The 20,874-nt window shown below is 52.0% G+C and overlaps 12 protein-coding genes across 12 annotated transcripts; 6 read left to right on the top strand and 6 right to left on the bottom strand.

The window, feature by feature from the left end:
* Positions 1-184: 184 nt before the first annotated feature.
* Positions 185-1,931, top strand: J7T55_013076 (uncharacterized protein; the record flags this gene model as incomplete). The annotated part of the gene is made up of 4 exons (XM_053141729.1): positions 185-190; positions 413-562; positions 622-838; positions 895-1,931. The coding sequence occupies 4 exons, from the start codon at positions 185-187 to the stop codon at positions 1,929-1,931; spliced, it is 1,410 nt and encodes a 469-aa protein (XP_052995422.1).
* A 219-nt stretch (positions 1,932-2,150) lies between these two features.
* Positions 2,151-2,429, bottom strand: J7T55_013075 (uncharacterized protein; the record flags this gene model as incomplete). Its single annotated transcript, XM_053141728.1, has 1 exon — positions 2,151-2,429. One exon carries the CDS (start codon positions 2,427-2,429, stop codon positions 2,151-2,153), a length of 279 nt encoding a protein of 92 aa, XP_052995421.1.
* A 323-nt stretch (positions 2,430-2,752) lies between these two features.
* On the top strand, positions 2,753-4,267 carry J7T55_013074 (uncharacterized protein; the record flags this gene model as incomplete). Its single annotated transcript, XM_053141727.1, has 4 exons — positions 2,753-2,904; positions 2,968-3,023; positions 3,118-3,474; positions 3,612-4,267. 4 exons carry the CDS (start codon positions 2,753-2,755, stop codon positions 4,265-4,267), a joined length of 1,221 nt encoding a protein of 406 aa, XP_052995420.1.
* Positions 4,268-4,507: 240 nt separating this feature from the next.
* Positions 4,508-5,816, bottom strand: J7T55_013073 (AB hydrolase superfamily protein B1A11.02; the record flags this gene model as incomplete). The annotated part of the gene is made up of 4 exons (XM_053141726.1): positions 4,508-5,107; positions 5,164-5,224; positions 5,345-5,688; positions 5,754-5,816. The coding sequence occupies 4 exons, from the start codon at positions 5,814-5,816 to the stop codon at positions 4,508-4,510; spliced, it is 1,068 nt and encodes a 355-aa protein (XP_052995419.1).
* Positions 5,817-6,277: 461 nt separating this feature from the next.
* J7T55_013072 (uncharacterized protein) lies at positions 6,278-7,248 on the bottom strand (the record flags this gene model as incomplete). Its single annotated transcript, XM_053141725.1, has 2 exons — positions 6,278-6,832; positions 7,105-7,248. The coding sequence occupies 2 exons, from the start codon at positions 7,246-7,248 to the stop codon at positions 6,278-6,280; spliced, it is 699 nt and encodes a 232-aa protein (XP_052995418.1).
* A 330-nt stretch (positions 7,249-7,578) lies between these two features.
* Positions 7,579-8,662, top strand: J7T55_013071 (uncharacterized protein; the record flags this gene model as incomplete). The annotated part of the gene is made up of 2 exons (XM_053141724.1): positions 7,579-7,767; positions 7,841-8,662. The coding sequence occupies 2 exons, from the start codon at positions 7,579-7,581 to the stop codon at positions 8,660-8,662; spliced, it is 1,011 nt and encodes a 336-aa protein (XP_052995417.1).
* A 1,687-nt stretch (positions 8,663-10,349) lies between these two features.
* On the bottom strand, positions 10,350-11,328 carry J7T55_013070 (uncharacterized protein; the record flags this gene model as incomplete). Its single annotated transcript, XM_053141723.1, has 3 exons — positions 10,350-10,895; positions 10,973-11,254; positions 11,308-11,328. 3 exons carry the CDS (start codon positions 11,326-11,328, stop codon positions 10,350-10,352), a joined length of 849 nt encoding a protein of 282 aa, XP_052995416.1.
* A 1,379-nt stretch (positions 11,329-12,707) lies between these two features.
* On the top strand, positions 12,708-14,596 carry J7T55_013069 (uncharacterized protein; the record flags this gene model as incomplete). The annotated part of the gene is made up of 2 exons (XM_053141722.1): positions 12,708-13,823; positions 13,874-14,596. The coding sequence occupies 2 exons, from the start codon at positions 12,708-12,710 to the stop codon at positions 14,594-14,596; spliced, it is 1,839 nt and encodes a 612-aa protein (XP_052995415.1).
* A 363-nt stretch (positions 14,597-14,959) lies between these two features.
* J7T55_013068 (uncharacterized protein) lies at positions 14,960-15,259 on the bottom strand (the record flags this gene model as incomplete). Its single annotated transcript, XM_053141721.1, has 2 exons — positions 14,960-15,049; positions 15,149-15,259. 2 exons carry the CDS (start codon positions 15,257-15,259, stop codon positions 14,960-14,962), a joined length of 201 nt encoding a protein of 66 aa, XP_052995414.1.
* An 801-nt stretch (positions 15,260-16,060) lies between these two features.
* J7T55_013067 (uncharacterized protein) lies at positions 16,061-16,270 on the bottom strand (the record flags this gene model as incomplete). Its single annotated transcript, XM_053141719.1, has 1 exon — positions 16,061-16,270. The coding sequence occupies one exon, from the start codon at positions 16,268-16,270 to the stop codon at positions 16,061-16,063; it is 210 nt and encodes a 69-aa protein (XP_052995413.1).
* Positions 16,271-17,158: 888 nt separating this feature from the next.
* On the top strand, positions 17,159-18,016 carry J7T55_013066 (uncharacterized protein; the record flags this gene model as incomplete). The annotated part of the gene is made up of 3 exons (XM_053141718.1): positions 17,159-17,299; positions 17,550-17,615; positions 17,675-18,016. 3 exons carry the CDS (start codon positions 17,159-17,161, stop codon positions 18,014-18,016), a joined length of 549 nt encoding a protein of 182 aa, XP_052995412.1.
* A 1,636-nt stretch (positions 18,017-19,652) lies between these two features.
* On the top strand, positions 19,653-20,756 carry J7T55_013065 (uncharacterized protein; the record flags this gene model as incomplete). Its single annotated transcript, XM_053141717.1, has 1 exon — positions 19,653-20,756. The coding sequence occupies one exon, from the start codon at positions 19,653-19,655 to the stop codon at positions 20,754-20,756; it is 1,104 nt and encodes a 367-aa protein (XP_052995411.1).
* Positions 20,757-20,874: the final 118 nt, after the last annotated feature.

Here is a 20,874-nt window from a genome sequence, read left to right as displayed (position 1 = left end):
AGCATAAGATGTCACTGACTGCGAAGCATGCCTATACTATAGGTAGGTCTGCGTATGGATACATAATTCGACCCCGCGCCGGCAATCCGGTCGGACGTGCGATATCTCACAATCACTTTAACTCAAAAATACGACGAACGCGTGGAGTTCAGATGCGAACCATAGAAATAAGCTCAACCACACAATGCCTGTGAGTATCTCTGACTCTTAACAAATGCTTTACAGGAACCATTCTGCTAAGAAAATCAAGCGCTATACACTCTTAAAAGGGCTGCTGGTCCTGACATGCCTTGTCAGTGCATCATATGGGCATGAACCTGAAATAAGAAAGTCCAGCGGCATATCCCTTCCCGATCAGGCTGTTGTAGGGCGATATTCGGATACGGAATCCAATTTTACTGCTTTTGTTAAGGAGCTCGGCCCTCAACTCTCCGCAGAGGCATCTATCACACTAGTTGGCTCCCAAGACTTTGACGAACTGACAGCGAGGTGGACCGCTTGGGCAGCTCCGAGCTTCAAGGCTACTGTCCAAGTCTATACAGAGGAGGATGTGAGCAATACGGTAAGCGATTGATCTGGAACATGCTCATGCATGCACATCCAGCTGAAAATCTCACCCAGATTCAATTGTCGAACAAATTCGAGCTACCTTGGCTGGCTGTGTCTGGCCGCCACGGAGGGATTCGATCACTGAGCAAATTGGATGCCGGGGTGCAAATCAACTTAGACCACTTGGACCAGCTTGTTATTAACTCTGATGGCAAGACCGTCACGATAGGCGGGGGCATGACGACGAAACGGATAACGGATGCGTTGTGGGAACAAGGAAAATGGACAGGTATGTATCTGCTGAAAGCCCGTAATGTATTCTGCTGATTATACTTGCGTGTCAAGCTACGGGGGCCTGTGAATGCACCTCACTTGCAGGTCCGATGCTCGGTGGTGGCCACGGCTTTCTTCAGAATCGATTTGGTCTTGCCCTTGATAATCTCGCCTCGGCAAGAGTTGTGCTTGGCAACGGAAGTGTTCTGACCGCCAGCGATGAGACGCACCAGGATCTTTTCTGGGCTCTTCGGGGTGCCGGCCACAATTTCGGCATTGTCACAGAGGTTGAGTTCCGGATACACGACGTGCCTGTCGACAAGAACTGGATCTTCGCCGACATGTTTTTCACTTCGGACAAAGTAGAAGAGGTTTTTGAAGTCACAAACAAAATCAACAACAGAGGTAATCAACCGATCGAGATTGTCAACATCATTGAATATCGCCACATGCCTGACATCGACCCCAAGTTGCCTGTCATCGAATTGTTATTCCTCTATGAAGGCACACAAGAGGAAGCAGAAACGTATCTCGGATTGTATAGAGCAATCGGCACAGAATCCTCGACAATAGTAAACGCAACGTACCCTGACTTCTCAAGACTCTTCCGGTTCAGCGAACAAGATGCTGCCTGCCTCGAAGGTCAACTGACGGTGCAGCGTTTTCCTGTGGATCTGGAAGTCTACAATACAACGACGCAGAAAGAGGTGCTGATCAAATTCGGCGATATCATTGCCGAAAACCCATTTCTCAATAACTCGTTCATCTTGTGGGAGAACTATGGCAGCACTGCAGTCAAAGAGGTACCAGATGAAAGTACCGCTTTCCCCGACCGTTTCAATGCCTACCTCACCTCGCCTGCCCTAATATACGTCAACAGCACATCAGAGAAAAATGAGATTGCGAGACAGGCAGGTGAGGAACTCCGCTCTATGACAGTCGCAGGACGCCAAGATGGTAAGCTCTTCGCGTATGTTAACTACGCGAATGGCTACGAGACCTTGGAAGAGCTGTACGGGCATGACGTCTGGAGGGTTGAGAAACTAAGAAAGCTCAAGCAAGTGTATGATCCGGACTCACGGCTGAATTTCTACGCCCCTATAGCCTAGTCTGAAACCAATGGTTGGAGAGAAAAAAACGCTGAAATCTTCACATCGAACTGAGTCTGCAACGCCTTCATCGTTCTGATCTAAATTGCTGAGAGGACCTTCGGTGGGAGAGTCTGCGGTGAGAGAGTCTGTTGTGAGATGGTTAGGTTGCCAAAGACCCGCATCAGCCTTCTGATTTTGAATTCGGACAGCATGCAAATGAGTCAGTCAATCGAACAACTAAGCAATTCGCAAAGGCCTGGGTGGGCCGAGAAAGTCGCCAGCATGGAGCCAAGATTTCGAGTTGGGCGTTGACGGCTGTTCCCGCCGGACCAAGGAGCTTCTGGCATGCTCCAAATTCGTGATCCGGAAGCTTTTACAAGCCACCCGTTCAGTTCCAATTGCTAGTCTCCTGCCTCGTGCATTCGCCCCATCGATGGAAGATGCGGCTTCCTTGCCGATGGTCAGCTGCCTCACCCAGTCCCCAAGGACGTTGAGCTTCCGTTCCAGGACAGGCATGGTTGGTGGAGAAATGGGATGGGTACCTGCGACCCCAATCCTCGACTTTTACTCGCCAATAAGTGACGAGGCCATTGCTCATTTCCGGACAGAATCAGGAATAGAACCTTTAGGGTCCGGAACTCACGATCACTTCTCCGATAATGTGCTACCTTGTGCCATGAGCTGACGAGTCCGCGGACAATACCGCCGTTACAGTTGTATTCGACGGCGACCAAACGTGAAAGTGTATAAACATTCAGGTCCCCAATTTGAAAAAAGTTGACCTGCTGTGACAAATTTCCCAGGGAACTTTGACTACCTGAGTGAATCCATCCCTCAACATGTATTTGAAAGCTAGCGTTACGGCTGCGCTCCTGGCCGTTCCGGCCGTCAAAGCGAACCTGAACCAACTAGCTCAAGCTGCTGGAAAATTGTATTTCGGCTCCGCAACTGACAATTCCGAGCTTTCCGACTCCGCATATACTGCTATTTTGTATGGTTTCCAAGCCGGTCAAGAGTTTTGTCAAACTTCGATTTAACAAACAAAATTTTCCAGGTCGAACAAGAACGAATTCGGACAGGTGACGCCTGGAAACACTCAGAAATGGCAATGTATGTTCATGATCACTAATGAGGTTTCTGGGTCCCAGGTTCTGGAAATGATCTTTTCGAAATCCGTCGCAAAAACATAATTAACACATCACAGATACAGAGCCGACACAAAACACTTACAGCTACACCCAGGGAGATGTCATCACAAATTTTGCGGCGACGAATGGGCAAATTTTGCGATGTCACACCCTGATATGGCATAACCAGCTACCATCCTGGGTATCCTCGGGTACATGGACCAACAGCACCCTTGCCGCTGCCATCCAGGCTCACATCGCCAGCGAGGTGGGCCACTACAAGGGAAAATGCTATGCCTGGGACGTCGTGAATGAGGCCCTTAATGACGACGGAACCTACCGGACGAGCGTCTTCTATAATACTATGGGAACATCCTATCTTCCAGTGGCCTTTTCTGCTGCTGCTGCGGCTGATCCTGCAGCCAAACTCTACTGTTCGTACCCCGCCCATTGCAAAGATTCCCAGTCGCCTTGTCATCCATGTTTCTATTCATTTCATCCATGCCTGAGAAAGATGGGCTCATAAAGTCTCGTTCGTGAACGAAACAGAACGCTAACAGCAGGCTAATAGACAATGACTATAACATCGAATACTCAGGAGCCAAGTCCACGGCTGCCGTCACCCTGATCAAGCTTATCCAAGCCGCAGGAGCGAAAATTGACGGAGTTGGTCTCCAGGGTCACTTCATCGTAGGGTCTACACCCAGCGCGTCCGCACTCACCAGCCAGCTTAACACATACGTCGCCCTCGGCCTCGAGGTAGCATACACCGAGGTCGATGTCAGGTTCTCCAGCCTCCCGTCAACAGCATCGGGGCTCGCGCAGCAGGCGACAGATTACGGATCGGTCGTCAGCGCCTGTCTTGCGGTCAGCAAATGCGTCGGAATTACTGTGTGGGACTTCGACGACAAGTACTCGTGGATCCCCAGCACCTTCTCCGGTCAGGGCGACGCGTGCCTATACTGGTCGAACCTGACGACCAAGCCGGCGTACGACAACGTGCAGAAGCTGCTCGCGGCCGCGGCGGGGACGACGTTGCCCACGAGCACGGCTACCACGCTGTCTAGCAGCACGACGAAGACGAGCACATCTGCTGCCACGCCAACGACCACCAACACGGCGGTACACTGGGGGCAGTGCGGAGGTGCTAGTTGGACCGGCCCAACTGTCTGCGAGTCTCCCTATACTTGCACTGTTGTGAACGCTTACTATTCTCAATGCTTGTAATTTTCGATGTATATATGAAGGGGAGCTCGAATGACTTGTACTCCACTGTGGTCGCTGACTGCTGGGGCTTTGAGCTTGATGTAGACTATAAGTTTATATTGATTGAGGCAAGAACAGTGTTGTGGCACTAGCTAAGTAACCTGCATCTGTGACCAATGAACTCACTATCGCGAGGTTTTCTTCCTGTTGTGAGATGAGCATGACCCGGGCTCAGCGATCAAGCCACAGTGCATGCATCATTCAAGCGTCAGATGGTGCCTGTTCCAAGAGCCATCGAACTCCTTTTACAGTGTCCTCAACAAACCGCTTGCTCGCGTCCAGCAGAGGAAAGTTCGTCCAGAAGTAGTGACCAAGTCCAGGATAGACATCTAGTTTTGTCTTTATCCCTGCCTCCTCTCGAAGGACTCGCTCGAAGATCAAAGCCTCGTCACGGAGCGGGTCAAGGCCACAGACTTGGAAATATGCTGGAGGCAAGCCTTTGTGACCGCCCACTTTGTGACGGTAGAGGAAAGGAACGAACAATGGATTGTTGACGTCTGCGCCCACTGTACTCAACATTCCACGTGGGTGGCGGCTGTCCACCTGCAGCACTGGATCGATGCAGGGCGTGACTGAGGGATGGCTCAGGTATTCGGCACGATATTTCTCGGGCATCTCTTCAGAAGGCATGAAGCATGTGATTGCAGGCACGCAAAGGTACTGTCCCGAAAGGGGAGGATTCAGCTTGCCGTCCCTGGCCAGGTGCGCAAGCACCGCAGCGATGTTTCCTCCCGCACTGCCGCCGCCGACAATAAATCCGGCCCGAGGATTGGCACCTAGTGAAGAAGCGTTGTCGGCGGCCTGGCTGGTCAGCAGAGCGTCATTGAAATCTCAATAGGACTGAGAGACTCGCTCACCCATTTCAGAGCATCCCACGAGTCGTTTATTCCAGTGGGAAATTTATACTCTGGGCCCAGCCTGAGCCTCGTCAGCCCACAACTGCACTTCAGCGTGCCTTCACCTGTTATACTCGTTCCATGGACCTTTTCCTGACTCCTGGACTCATGGTGCGGTACGGAGGATCACCTGGACACTCACCTGTACTCTACATTAACACAAACAGCTCCCAGGTCACGACTGAAGAGGCGGCAATTCGTCTCCTCATCTGTCAGGTCACCCATGGACCACCCGCCCTCGTGGTACATGACGATCAAAGGGCTGCCCTGCGTGGGGACGCGAGACTTCTCAGGCTGATAGACACGGACAGTGATCTCGGAACCGTCGCGAACCGGTATCTTGCGGTCATGCTCCGCAACCTCCTTGATGGGGCGCGGGAGGTAACGGAGATGATGCTTCTCGCGCAGCATGGCAGCTCGATGCTCGCGGAGGGCGAAGAAGCCCGATTCGGAGGGAGGCTCTGGCAGCGGAGCGGCCCTTAGCATCTAGAAGCGGGTGAGATCATGCTTTCTGCGGGGCTGAACGCTGACACTGGGCCGGCCTACTGTACCTCTTTCAGGTGGGGATCCATTTCCCCCATTGATCGGAGCTCCTCGGCTGAACGGGATGCCATGATGGAGTTGTCGCAGGATGGTTATACCGAGGTGACTATTCGCTCATTGAGTGCGTGCCCGGACACTGGCAGAGATGTAAGAGCTAAGCCAAGAACGTTGTGGAGAGGCCAAGATAGGTTGATAGTGGTATTGTAGAACGTTGGAGGGATTGGTCGACGTCAAGATTTGTCAGCCAACTATGTTTATGCGAGCACATACAGAAGTGAGAAGCTGTCACGTTGAGAGTTCTGTGTTTGATTTTCGGTCTATTTGTGCTTTAATGGGGTCCAGCACTGGGCCTCTGAAGGTCTAACCAGGTTCTCAATACCCGATCCGCGCCCAGTTGGGACACCAAAGTAAGTTCTCCATCAGAAGCCTCCCTTTCCCCAGCAGAAGACTCCTCTAGACGCACAAACCCTAATGTGATTCCATGTTTCTCTTCAATGACCCAGGGAAAGTTCCCAGTCACCAACATGCCTTCTCAAGAATCAGCCTGCTTCCCCCCTTCATCCTTCAGTTCCTGCAACGCCTTCTCCGCGACTCGAGTGCCCGCCATGCCCGCTGGCAGCCCAGCATAGATGGAAGCCTGCAGGATCGCCTCCTGTATCTCCGTCTCAGTCACGCCGTTCTTAATCGCCCCCTTGACATGCACGGCGAGCTCCGCGTCCCTCCCCTGGGCGACGAGCAGGGCCACGTTGATCAGGGACCGTGTCCGCCTATCGAGCCCCGGCCGGCCCCAAATCAGGCCCCAGCCTGACTGCGTCGCTAGCTCTTGCATTGGCCTCGAGAAGTCCGAGGCGTTGGTCCACGACCGCTCGACGTGCTGCGGGCCGGTGACCTCGGCGCGGATGGCGAAGCCTTCATCAAACAGGGTTTGACGTGCTTGTGCCGAAGACGATGAGGTGGAGCCACCGGCCCCGGCAGCCTTCTGCTCTTGAGACATTTTTGTCAACTCTGGTGGCCCTGGGTGGTTTTTGTTCGGCGCGGCTAGGTTCTGAGCTTTCTTTTGTGCTTTGAGGTAGTTGCTCAGGGCACGCTATAGGTCACGAAAGCACGACGTAGTCTCTGAATCGCGTCGCCGGGCTCCCTGAGGACCCCGCTCGTATTGGGTGACATCATTGAGACAGGAACTCTCTCAAGCTTTTCAGGGCGGGTTTGACAACTCGTTCTAACTGTAGCTGGAGAAGTCGCATAGTCACCTCAACGGCGACCAGAACAATGAATTGGATTAATTTGGGCATTTCATCGTCGTCCCTGGCCCAGGGTCGGGGATCAGATACCACCCCCACCGTCCCCCGCTCTACATACGCGTCTCGAGGGACCACAGATGGCGTTCCATTGTTTTTGGAAGTTGTACTTTGTCTCAATGGGGAATGCATGCTTTGAAGGGGACAGCGTGCTCGCAAAGTGGTGCTGGTTCGCATCACATCCCCCGATGCTGATGGTCAGCATAACCTCGCGGGCTGTCAGCCAACCCACCGGGCATCAGGCAAAACGGTCACAGACACTGCGGGACTTGATAAGCTTGGTCAACCTTTCAGAATAGGTTTCTGAGAAAATGTTGTCAGCACAAATGGTGGCGGCACTGTCTAAAAATGGTATTTACTCGGGGCGAATCTTCCACGCGCGGTGATGACTGGCTATGCCCTGTCCTTCTCTCCCATACTCGGTGCCCCCAACAAACCTGCCCTGCTGCTGTGAATGTTTGAAGTGACCGTCTGCAATTCCCAGGTGTGCCCGACAGACATATTCAAATCCCTGCAGCGAGCCTCCGTCTGCGATATGGCGATGCTCCACCCAAAGCGTTGGACTCAGATTTTCCCGCCAGCACCTACGTTTGGGGTGAAGGATTTGGGGCTCAAGAAAGGACATGTCTTCATAGTGACCGGTGGAAATCAGGGGGTTGGCTTCGAGCTATGCAAGATGCTTCGGGGCACCGGAGCGACTGTGTATATCGCCTCACGATCCAAGGTCAGTTCCGATGCGACAGCCTGCCTTTCCCGATCTGTTAAAACGACCGCGGATTGCTGACTTTCTTCTACAGCAACGGGTTGATATAGCCATCGAGACGCTTAGATGTATAGAGCCCGAGCCCGAGTACCTGACCATCTTTAAGCCGCTTCTACTCGACCTTAATGACTTGAACTCGGTCCGAACCGCAGCATCCGAATTTGCCGTGCAGGAGAACCGCTTAGATATCCTCTGGAACAACGCAGGCATCGGTGCCGACGCCGTGCCCGTCCAGTCAAAGACGGCACAGGGCTTGGAAAAATTCGTTGGGATGCACTGTGTTGCGGCGCTCCTATTCACACAGCTCCTTCTCCCCCAGCTCCAACACGCAGCGAAACTTTCCCATCCAGGCGCCGTCCGCGTTGTGTGGCTGTCAAGTATCATGGCTGAGTCCCACGTTCCTGCGGAGGGCATCGATTTCAAGATGTTAGCTACAGGATGTCCGAATGGGAGGCGTAACTACGCCAGGTCGAAGGCTGGAAACTGGATTCTGGCCCATGAGTACGCTCGCAGGTATGGTCAGCACGGGATTATTAGTGTTGCTGCAAACCCGGGCAACCTCAAGACGAATGCGTTCCAAGGTGCCCCGTCGAAGTTTATGGCTGTGGCGGACCGCTTGTTCCTTTACGATCCGAAATTTGGTGGGTACACAGAGCTTTATGCTGGCTTCTCGCCAGAGATAACTCTCGAGAACAATGGTGCGTACATTCTTCCTTTCGGCAGGGTACAGCCCGAGGAACAGATCGGCAGGCCGGACATATTGGCGAAGTTGAAATCGGAGGAGGATAATCTGGGTGACAATTTTTGGAAATGGTGCGAAGATCAGGCGAATCGGGCAGTAACAACGGGGGCGTGACAATCACTGGAGTGGCGAAGAGTGACGTGGTAATACTAGGATTGTTGAGATGAGGCGACTCTTCTGGTTATTGAACTTTCATGAAGATGTCTCGACTAGCATTTCCGCGAATCAAGCGCACTTGGCCACTGCTGTACGCTTTCGCCGGAATGCTACTGTGGGATTGTTAGAGAACGAGGCTTGTTCTTTGGCTTCATCCTCAGCTCTGGAAAAGCCTGACGCGCGCCGATGCCCTTGATTTCGCATTCTGGGCATATCGTGCTCTTTTGTTGTGACCATTCTTCCTGCACGGTAGACTGCCACTCAAGCTCTGGGAACGTCGCCGGCCCATGGATGTCCCACCATTCCGGTTCAAGCGGGAGTATCCTCAAGCACCGGCTGCAAATGGCCCGATGAGGCATTATTCGCTGCAGGAACATGTGCACATTCCTGCACATCGCATGTGAGCGGTGTTGATGTGCCTTGAGCGAGGGAAAACGAATCGGAGCTTGTAGGGTAGCGCTGAGATTAAGAAATAGCTTGCAGGACAGGGCGAGACAGAGCCCATCAATGGGATCGAGATGGTGGAAGATCATGTATAGCAGCTCGCGAGGCAGTTCGTAGATCGGGCTCCTCTCTGCATACGAATAGCCTGGTATTATGAACTAGATACGTTGGTCACTACCACAGGCATTGGAGAGAAGAGAGGTCCGGGGGATACCTGGGTCGGGAGTCTCAATTGTATCTCCTTTTGGCATTTTTGTGCTCGGCATTCCTTCCTATTCCAGCCTATATCCCTAGAAGGGCCGCACATCTGGGTGGCTTCGGCTTTGTACCAGTACTCAAGCATGGCAAAGAAACCAGTTCCGTCTGACGACATTTCCTCGAAGTTACAATTAACTTTGACATGCTCTGGAGTGCTAGATTTCTTCGTCCTGAAGTTGGAATTGAGTGAGTGATGGTTGGGTTCTGGGTAGCGCGACGGATGACTTGTTAATATTGTTGACTGGAGCAGGGACTTTGAGGGAGTTTGGAGGCTTGCCTAAAATACGCTGTCTGTACACTAGCTCGCTGGCTACCGAGTAATCTGTGGGGATAGGCCGCTGAATTAATGGGACTTATCACCTCCGTCTAGGCATGTTGATGGCTCTTATCGACAGGTGAGTAACAGACAGCCGTTTGAGTATCCCGCGTGACTACTGAGGGACTGTACTTATCTCTTAGAATTTCTTGGCCTATTAGAAGGAATCAATATGCATTTTCCCATGCTCAAACATGGTTTCACTGGGTCCAGATAGAAAGAAAGAAGCCCCTCGGTCGTATATTGTCTAGCGACACATTAAATGGAGGCGGACTACATTTGGGGAAGTTAAAAGGGGGGCCGGGGGAGGGGGGGTAGGTTGTACCCTCTTTTCAGCAAACTCAATTCGCATGTCTTCCATTGCCCTGACAGAACATGTCTCTTCTGTTCGAGATGCCTCTTTGTCCCAACCAATCAAGACTCGGATATGATCGCGATAGTGCTTTCTGTTCACTCTCTCATCTTTGAAAAGTAAACCTCTCCTCGCAGTAAATCTCAATTCAAATGCACCATCGCATATGGGAAAGCTTTTGTCCCTTGACGGAATGAACTCCATAACGCAGATCAAGACCCCTTGCATCATTGCCACGAAGCCGAGAAGACATCCGATCTTCATATTGTAGACTCTCAACTCTTTTTACCCTTGTGATTGGCCAGCCAGGCTTTCACGTTAGCTGGAAGCGTATCTTGAAGACCGTTGGCTTCGAGGTAGTCGTAAAGTGCAAAGGCTGCCTCCATGTACTTTGCCTCCGTCTCCTCGAACTTTCCGTGGAGCTTTTGTGCTGTGTGCTGTTTGACAGGGCTCATCTTCTTGAGATGGGCGTTGTATGCGTGCTTTAGGCAGTAAATCGTGTGAAAGTGAGACAATCTCTTCTTCAGGTCTCTCTCTGTGGTCTTGAGGCCCTTTAGCTTCGACTCAGAGATCACAAGCTCACGAATTAGGTGGTCCTCGTGCTGCTCCAGTGTCTCAACCTCCTGTTGAAGTCTGACGACCTCTTGGTCGATGTCGATCTTAGCTTGGGTCCTGGCTACCATGAGCTCCTCTTCGTGAGTTCTTGCGTCATCTTCCAGATCCTGCACTCTCTGAGTCGCAACTCTCAGTCGCTGCTCTAGCTCTAAAACCTTTCGTTGCTCTGGGGTAGTGATCTCGAGACTGTCGATTTCCATGGACATCTAGTAAGGGCGAGGGTGGATTCAGCAACCACGAAACCTCTGTTCCAGTATTGCAGTAGGGCAAAGATATGACCCACCTTGTAGGCGCGGGACTCTGTGGCCATTAGTCCGGGCGAGGCGCCGAGAGAACGAGCATGGTAAGATCTAGGATCAGCAAGGGGCTCACTAGCCATAGAATGGAATGCCATTGGGAAGTCAAAACCGTCATTACGACGAAGCACCTGCGATCCTTGGAGCTGCACTGGATAGGATTGACTCGTAGGAAGTCGTCCCTTCGCAGATGTATCAAAGGTTTCTGCCTGGTCAACGTCTTTCCGTTTGCCCTGGCTGAGATTGAATTTCTGGGCGAGTTTGCCCATCTGTACCTATCGTCAGGTTTCTGCTGTCAGATGTGCGGGAGACTTGGAGATACCTTCAGCTTCGGACGATCCATATTGTCAACTCCTGCCTCTTGCACAAAAGAGCAAGATGTTCAGTTCAGCAGAGGCGGGATGGGTGGATATGCATTTGTCGTGAAAGTGGGTGGTTGAAGAAGAAGTAGGAAGCATGAGCTAAGAGAGTGAACAGATACAAAACATGAGGATCAAAAGTGGGGCGAGTTCACAAACACAACCATCATTCGACTTGGGTCTTGATTTTGAGTTCGTTTGCGTTAGTGGGAACTCCATATGAAAACATTCAGTGACTGTAAAACCAGTGGGATGTTTTCCCTCGATCTTCAAGCAGCCAACCACTGTTTCTTTTGCTTTGAGGCGTACGGATCTGACTCTTGCTCCTCCTTGACAGCACGAGCGTCTCCTTCCCAACGTACCCGCGCTTTGATCATTCCGAGGCCCTGTTTCCTTTCTATTGGACAGGCATTTGCGGAAGACTGAGTATTACAATTCTAGTGGACCACTTGGTACCTGGAAATTTGAATCTAGGCGAGAATTGCTTTCGTCAGAGGGATTAGGAAATCAGGGTGCTCATTTAGAAGGAGAGTTGATGAAGAGTACTACAGATCGAAAACAATCAAAAAAGGTCTTCCCAGTCAAACAGTTGAAATGAGGAGACAAAACTTTACCAATATGTGCCTAGAGGTCACCACCAACGAGAGCCTTAGGCCGTCCGGTGCTTCAAGCATCAGTTTCAGCTTACGAGTGACTGTCTAGAAGCATCTCAATTCCACTGTAGACTGAAAGCTCCCCGGGCCATGGGCTCAATCTGTCCCTTGGAGATGATCACTCCTTCAAGTCTTCGATCTTGATGGTTGCATGTGTGGAGACATGCAGGATGGACGCCTGTTGCACGGTCGTCAACATGGTGGAGCACATTAGAAGTCTAAAAAGAAGCTTAACCGAGGCCCTTGCTACTGCCTGTGGACCGTTGGCCCGATTGGGTGCTGAATGAATTCCTATCTATCATTGCAGGACTGAGATTTCGAAGAAACCTAGCACTTGTTGCGGAAATTTTGTATCCACATCAATTTTTACCAGTGACATCCGGAAGGGGCTAACATTGAGGATTCTTCACCCCTGTCGAGACAATACCTTTTATGGTGTAGCTGCCCTCATCCTGGTCGCAGATCATCCACTAAGAGACGACCTCGTATCCAGCTGCACCACACCCACTCCCTCTTATCGCGGCTGACTACAGTGCTTACTCAAATGTGGTTCGATATGGCCTGCTCAAATTCTCACGAATGCATCTTCAGATCTATGACTTCAGCCAGAGGCGCGGTGGAGCAACTCTTGTGGCGTGAGCCACCGTGTCAAGTCGGCCTTTGACCCAGTTGCCCTGGGAAGAAGCCTTCAAAGGCTTTAGTCCGGCACAATGAGACCGATCCTCCTCCCGACAATCGCGGCACTGCTGTCTAACGTGCTCGCCGACCCGACATGGCCGTCCCCGATCGATGACTTGGAGGAGATCATGTACCAGGGGCGGATATTCAAGTCGCGGAACTTTGCAGACACCATCTCGCCGTGCTCCAACGAGGCTTCTGGGCCTGGAAGACAGGTCGCGGCTGAGTGGCTCAGGGTTGCGTTTCACGACATGTCAACTGCCGATGTGAGGACAGGAAACGGTGGATTGGATGGATCACTACAGTACCAGCTCGATGATGGTGAGAGCAAAGGGCCGGGTTTCAACTCTACGCTGAAGTTCTTTTCGGACTATCTGTCAAAGAGATCGAGCCTGGCAGATCTCATCGCGCTTGGGGTGTATGCCTCGGTCCGTTCATGTGGTGGTCCTGTCATACCCGTTAGAGGTGGTAGGGTGGATGCACCCGGGGCCGGGAGCATGGGAGTGCCTCAGCCAGAGCATTCGATCGCACAATTCCGCGAGCAGTTTTCCCGGATGGGCTTCACCAATGAGGAGATGATCCAAGTCACTGCGTGCGGACACACGCTTGGAGGTGTGCACGGCACAGAGTTCCCCGAGCTGATCGAGGACGGAGAGGCACCATCTGACTCAACAGTTTCCATGTTCGATGAGAAAGTCGTCACCGAGTATCTCGATAACAACACAACAAACCCACTCGTGGTGGGGCCGGCGGTTTCTCAGGGCAAGGACTCGGATGCTCGAATTTTTGGCTCTGATGCCAATATTACAGTCAAGGCTATGGCGGACCCACAGAGCTTCCAGGATGTCTGTCAAAAGGTGCTCCAGAAAATGATTGAGGTTGTCCCCGAGACGGTTACGCTGTCAGAGCCCATCGAGCCCTATGTGGTCAAGCCGGTAGACTTGCGGCTTACGTTGGAGCAGGCTGCAAGGCATCTACAACTCAGTGGCAACATACGCGTGAAGACTACGACCCTTCCGGCCATGGAGATTGACAAGGTGGAAATTCTCTACAGGAATCGAAACGGTGAACAAGATTGTGGCCCCGGATCTTGTCTAATTGCTGCCACCGCTCATGGCAGTGGCTACGGACTCGACGACAGCTTCGCTGTGAGTGACTCAGATGCTGTGGGCAAGTTGTGTGCTGACCTTTGACACAGTTCTTCCCAGTCGACGCGACGATCCCAGTCGACACGGGGATCTCGTCCTTCACTTTGACCCTCGTCCTAACCAACGGCACTAGACTGCACTTCGACAACAATGGCAACTCCTACCCAATGCAAGACGCTGTTCTTTTACTCAGGCGCCAGACCTGTCTGCTGCAATACACGGGGAAGATAAACGTCACGGCAGCTGTCCGCAATGACAGAAATGACCTTCCCACCAATCTCACAATCTCCTATAAGGTGCCTCGGCCAGGTCTGCCTGTCGCTGGGCTCCACGAGATAACCATGGCCATGAATAAAGGCGACTGCGTCGGCCCATATACATTGTACAACACCAACTGGACCATCCCAGGCGGCATCAGTTACTCCTCTAGGACGGATGTCAGCAACGGCCAAGGCGAGAGCCTCCTCGTGGATGACTTCACCTACGGGGCCGATATCCATGGCCAATGTGAAGAGTTTTCCACCCCGCCAGCGTCTATGTGTACGACCATTAGCATCACGACCACTCCTTTGACTCCTACGGCAACTCCTATTTCTCCCTCAAGTACTCTTTCAATTAGCTCAACCACACCAACGAGCATTGCGCCGACTTCGACGGCTGCCTCTGACTTGGCGCCTGAGGCGGGCGGCCATGAGTTCAGCAAATCAATCTTCAGGCCTGTATCTGGGAGCATATGGGAGACCTTTATGCAATTTTTCAATAGCATTTGGTAGGCAGGCTTTGTTGTGGGTGCTGTATTGTTGCATGGCACGGTCTGGTTTAGCATCGGTACGGGCGTGCGCAGCCTTTGATTTGAGACCTAGGCAGGAGTGTCGCCAGTGCTCAGGGGGGCTTGCGTCTGGTCACGGTAATAAGGACGTAGATCAAGCAGTTGAATAGAAATCAAGCAATTCGAATATCTCTCGAGACAATCTTTGCTCTTCCCGCGTGGGTTTGAAAGTTCCATGCGTGTCCCTCAATGCCTAGACTCAGCGTTTTCGCCGACGGATGGGTTGATCATTGCGCTGCTTCCCGGGATTCAGTGAATCACCTGACGCTGCCAGCTTAGAATCTCCATGTCTCCATCGCGGCAGCCTTCAGCAGCACGTCTCATGGCAGTTGCAATGTCCACGGCAGCAGTTGAAGCCAATGGTCATGCCGCCCCCACGAAGCTCAGGTTCCTGCTTCTGCGCAACGGGACGGGGTTCAGCTTTCTACAGAAGCTCAGCCCTTAGTCGCCCGCTCAGCCAAGGTTGGGTTTCGGATGCGTTAGTGCCAGGACTTACAGGTGCTTTGGTGATCGGGCCCGTTATGCCGTGGGATGCGTCCGCGCTGCTTGATGAGGTGGGGCGGGCCTCCATTGGGGCCTGGGGCTTGGGGGCCTCTGGGGTAGCCATTTCGGGACGAACTTGGTGTGTTGACGGGTGAGACAAGTGTCCTCGGTGGTGTTTCTTTGCTTGTAGTATTTGATCGACGTCGGTATGGGGGCACAAACGTTCCTGGGGGTAGTTGGGGAAGAAAAGACGCACGTCGAGGATCTTGGGGAGAGAGCGGTGGGCAGTTGGGATTGGGCACAGCTGCCAAGGAATCTCTCTGGATGCTTGTTCGTAGTCTGGACGCTGATCGCGCCGGCAAGCTCCCAGCCACGTGTGACAACGGGTCGTGGCCGCCAAGGGCTTGGCCTTTCAAGCAGCAGCAACGAACAAGGCGCGTCACCCGAAAGACTTCGAATCACCACAACATCTGGCGCACCTAAAGAGTGGCGCAGTTGATAGTGACCCCAGATTATTCAGGATGAATTCTCATGGCTTGCTAATGACAGCAGGGCGGGAAAGAGAGTACAATGAGATGCATCCAACAACTAGAAGGGTCTAGGAGAAAATATCATGGCCCAAAGCCGCACATTATAACGTAACGTTTATAGCAACTACTCGCTCTTCAACAGGTATTTGGGGAATAGGTCTTGAGGCGAGCGGATCAGCAGTCTACATTACGCCGAGCACGCGGGCTTTAGGTAAATCACTTGGGGACAGCAATGGTTTGCTTACTCAAAACGATGAGTGCAATTGTATTTCGGCTCTCTCGTTGTCTCTGTATCCATGGCATGTTACCACCTTCAAAACTTCGGTGGGGTATCTCGAACATGAGACGACCAACAGTCAGCTCCACCAAGCGTTGTGAAGATCTCCTCTTCAAAATCAGCGGAGATCACGAGTCCACTCCAGGATGGCAGCGATCTGGCGGCCCTGCTCCTGCACCTTGTCAAAGACAGAAGTGAACTTCTTCTCAAATTGATCCTCATCGGCTTTGTTCTCGAGCATGCCCTTGATGCCAGAGGGGACTCCTCGATGGCACGCTTCTTGGAGGGAGCGCCCTTTCTCGCCACCGCTCTGGCTGTTGGCACCCATGGTTACGATCGTCGCTTGGTTGCTGATGGCTGTAATGAAGCACTTGCAAAGTGTTGACTGGTCGCAAGTTGCTGTAGGGAACGAAGGTAAGGTCAACAGGTAGGGAAGTTGGGAGATTGGGACGGGGACGATTGTGATGGAAAGTAAAAGGAGGGGCTGCCGTCTGGCCATGAAAAGCCCGAGTTTCTATCAGACCCTGCAATGCTTGTGCAGCTGGGACTAAGTCGCTCCTTAGAAGTGAAGTGAAGCTGGCTGGCCCCACTCTGTGACGAGGCTGTCTGCTATTCCACCAGAACCGTACAGAATAGCTTAGTACGCTTCCTTGTGCCACAATGTAGACACAATGAAGTAATTCGTCATGTCGGCCTCATACTTCATTGGTGGGTCCAATAAATGAATCCTTGATTCCGTTCGCTGCTGCTCAGCCGCATCAATAATATGACAACGCTGTTGACTACGCATTCATCCCCGGTATTCTGGTTTACAGACACATTGTGTATTCCTGGGAGACCATTTCGTCCCGAAGGACCAGCAATGAAGGGCAAGCTTACGAACAATGAAGTCCTCGCATTCGCTTGTTCTTGACGAGAGTTTTGAACAATCGGACGGAATCTTTCTGACCTCTGAATCACGGTAGGCCATGACATGCGCGCATTTGCATTTGGCATTTGTTTCTATTTTAGCGTGGATTTTCAGGCGACTCGGCCGTGAGCTGGGAACCACGGCCCGTTTTGTTTTTCAGATATCAGGCAAACATTCCCCTCCACACCTGCGGGCTGGCACTTTCACCACCGACATCAACCGCCCACTCGAGCAAGAGCATCATCTTGCAACTATCAAGATCTTCAGCTGTCACTTCATTCATTTTCCTCTCTTCATCTACCCAACATGGCAAGCAAGACCGAGAACGGTGAGAACGATGCCGCTCCCGGCACGCCCAAGGCTGCTGGTGGTGGCTACAGCTCCCTCACCACACGCGAGCAGGAGATCCTGGCCAAGGCCATGACTTGCCTTAAGACGGCTCCTGAGGTAAGCACTTGCAAGCCGATAAACTTCCCTACTACCACTTCGCGCAATGTTTTATCTACCGTTCGTGTGCCCTAAGGCGCCATTTCTGACAATCATGTTTGTTGCCAAATGCCACTGTCTCGCGCTGACAGCGTCGTCACATCACCTACATGCGTTGTGACTCCGCCTCATGTTGCGCGATAAACTTTACGTATCGTAATGTGCGTTTTCCTTTGTGAAAATTTGCTAACTCACACATTTTAATGTACAGATTGATTTTCCTAAGCTCGCCCTCGAGCTCGGCATGACCAACCCTCGCTCGGCCGTCAATGCTTGGGTAAGAACCCTGCGGCATGGGCACACGTACATCCATAAATCACTGACATTTTACCACAGTCTACGATCAAGAAGAAGATGGACTGGACTCTCAAGGCTCCTGACACCCCCGCTGGTGGCAAGACCACCGGCGCGGGCAAGCGCAAGAAGGCTGTGTCCAACGACGAGGAGGCCGACGATGATGATGAGGCTGGTGGTCCCGTAAAGAAGGCCAGGGTCGCTGCAAAGCCACGCAAGAAGGCCCCTGCCACCCCCAAGAAGGGCAAGGCCGCCGCCGCCAAGTCTCCTGTTGTCGCCAAGGACGACTCAGAGGAAGACGAGATCGAGACTGAGGACAAGGCCGATTCCAAGGCAGACGTCAAGGACAATGTCAAGGAGGAGCAGGACAACGGCGAGGTTTAACTCCCGACATTGCCCTTCTGCAAACACTGTCATCGGTCTTTAACCTCAACATCTCCGTGTTCTGGTACGATAAGAGGTCGGCTGTCACAAATTGGTAGCGCGGATATCATATCACATCTGAGGCGGCGGGGCAGATGAAATGGTACGATGCTATGAAACATTGAGGTCTGGTTTCAGCGATGGCGCTGGTTTTGGAGGGACTGTTGGTTGCAAAAGGCAACAGTTTAGGCAGCGGATAACTCTTTTCAGGGAACTTACCCTGATACTTTGATAATTTCCCATACGATGAATTCGGCAGCTGCCTTGAATTACTGAAGCGTTCTCATGCCAAATTTGCAACTTATGAGCCTCATGAAAGTGGTTCCTTCGAGAAGCTTGTCCTGCGACTCATCCTACGACCATAGATTGTCATTTCCAAAGCGAATCCCGTCCCTCGTCAACCCTTGCGTCCTACGGCTAGTATGCATGTCTCTCATACCCAGCCCCTTCCGACAAGTGACTGCGAGTGCCGTTTGAGTTCAAAGATCTAAATACTTACCTGCTGGATGTTTCTTGCTGCAGACGCTATGCTGAACATGCATTGATGCTTATTTGTTCCTTTGAAAGGGCCCCACGGCCTCACTGCTGGAATCGAGCCTCACCATGGCCTCAACACACATTCGAGGTTTTCCCAGACTACCTGGGAAGCCGAAGCATCTCTGGCACTGCGAATCTCAACACTTTGGACTCGCGGTTCTCAGAATCGAGTCAGCGAGTGCGAGAAATATAGCGAAATGTGTGAGGCATTTCACCTCAAGAGAGAGGTGCTTACCCGAGCAGCAGAACGGAAGAGATGTTAGGTCCATTGATGAGGTGCGTCTTTTCGCCCAAGCAATCGAGAGGTCCGTGTTGCATTAAGCCGTCAAGGCTGTCGGTATTGTGGAAGCCTCTTGCCGATTTACTGCCTTGGAGGCTGTGGAAGATTGGCATCCTGGATTTTCCAATGTCTTTGCGCCAGCTGCAGCATCTCAGGCAGCGGTTGTTCCAAGCGTGATACCGGACTGCTCAAGCCCATGCTTCTTCCGACCGGAATGCTCTCAATTAGACAACGATAGGCGGTTGATTCTGACTTGTGGATCCAGAATTCCTGCTTGGGGGCGACTTTGTTCCAGTTCTGATCACTACCCCATTGGTCAGGTCTTGGTAGACGGCAGCTGACGATCTATTATCAGCTCCTGCAGTCAGACTGCTCCACCGAGTCTGCTCAATCAGCACTCACTGGTGCAACCATCATTTATTACAGGGCACGGCCACGCTTTTCTGCAAGTGTGGAGATTGAGCGTATATCCCACGTTGCACAATACCCTGGCTGAGTTCTCATTCGCGCCAAAGGGGCTGTGTTCTGCGACAAGAATCTTCCCACGAGTTTGATTAGGCCACCGAGGGTAGGATGAGCGGAATACATTCTCGTTTTCGATTCTTTACAAATCATACCGACACCCATAAGACTTCCTTTCCTTTCTATTAACTAGGAAGATGTATGGGAATCATGTAGCCATACACATACGTGACGCAGGCCCTTGAGGAGGATGCTCGTGAACAATTACATGGGTCGCTTTTTATTTTACGTCAAGCTCGCGATACGCAAGACTTCAAAATGGACGAACAGGCTCAGCCAAGAGCTCTATCACAATGCTCGACAATCCTGCCGGCTGATCTACGCGAAGACGTCGTCGTCTCTTGTGCAGACAGCGAGGGTCAGAATGGGACCAGATGCACAAGGATTTCTGACACAGTGACCCTATTCAGCCTGAAGAACAGCAGCCAGCAGTGCTGCGACTCAAAAAGCAGTGCTGGGCACTCTCCGAGCAGACACCCTAAACAAATTGATCTCCAACATGATCAGAGCACGAGCACGTCGGAGGAAACAAAGGTCATTTTGACCAACAGCAAAAAGCGAGCAATCCTCTATTTCCTCGCCATACATTTCCTGCCTGTCGCCGCAACTCTGACGTTGTTCTGGCTATATCTCAAAAACCTCCAATGGAAAGCAAGTGATATACAACTGAAGAGCCTGCTATTCGCCGTCAAGCTCCATGAGACGTTAATACTGGTATCGTTGGGGGACATCCTATTTCATCGAATCCGTTACCACCTGTTGACCAGCCGAGGGGTTTCATTCGGCCTGCTGGTCTCACCCTTCCGCATCTCGGACCCTTCTTTCCTGTTCCAGAGCCCTTTCTTGGCCTCGGCAAGCTTTACTTTCAAGAGTGCCCCGGAGCTCTTGACAATATCACTGGTTTTGCTGGTGTCGGGATTGGGATTGCTGGCTGCTCCTAGCTCAGGAGTCCTCATGACGCCACAGTACAACTGGTGGCGTATTCCAGATGAGGGAAAGGCAATGGCAACATTCACGAAAAAGGAGTTGGAAGATGCTAAATACATTGGTGCATCATTTGAGCATTTGTTTCCTTTGCTCATTGATGACCGTTTTGTTCCGGATCAGACCAAAGATGATCGTCTTAGTTCCTCCGCTTTTTCTGACCGGTTTGAACACATTTTGTCCGGACTGGACCAGGTTCTCGTCGACGATAGCTCGGGAGCGGCTGCGAATGTCACAGTTGTGGATCGTGCGACAGTCGACTCGTTTGCACTGACCTACCAAGAGCAGAGTCTGGACGACTGCGAGCTCATGACTTGCCAGAACATATCCTCGAGGCTAAACAAAACGATGGACATGATCAATGAAAAAAAGCGATGATTGCTTGAACATGGTCTGCGAGTCATTGAGTACTCAAGTTACTTCGCCTTTGGCGTTCGTCACGCAGGAGCTGTTTAATCGCTACCGTGCTTGGATATCCGTCTCATCAAGCGCTGCC

Source organism: Diaporthe amygdali (assembly GCF_026229845.1).
Source record: "Diaporthe amygdali strain CAA958 chromosome Unknown NODE_9_length_1275696_cov_64_842800, whole genome shotgun sequence".
Lineage (NCBI taxonomy): Eukaryota > Fungi > Ascomycota > Sordariomycetes > Diaporthales > Diaporthaceae > Diaporthe > Diaporthe amygdali.
Note: the sequence above shows the minus strand (reverse complement) of the source record. Positions and strands in the feature narration are given on the sequence as shown.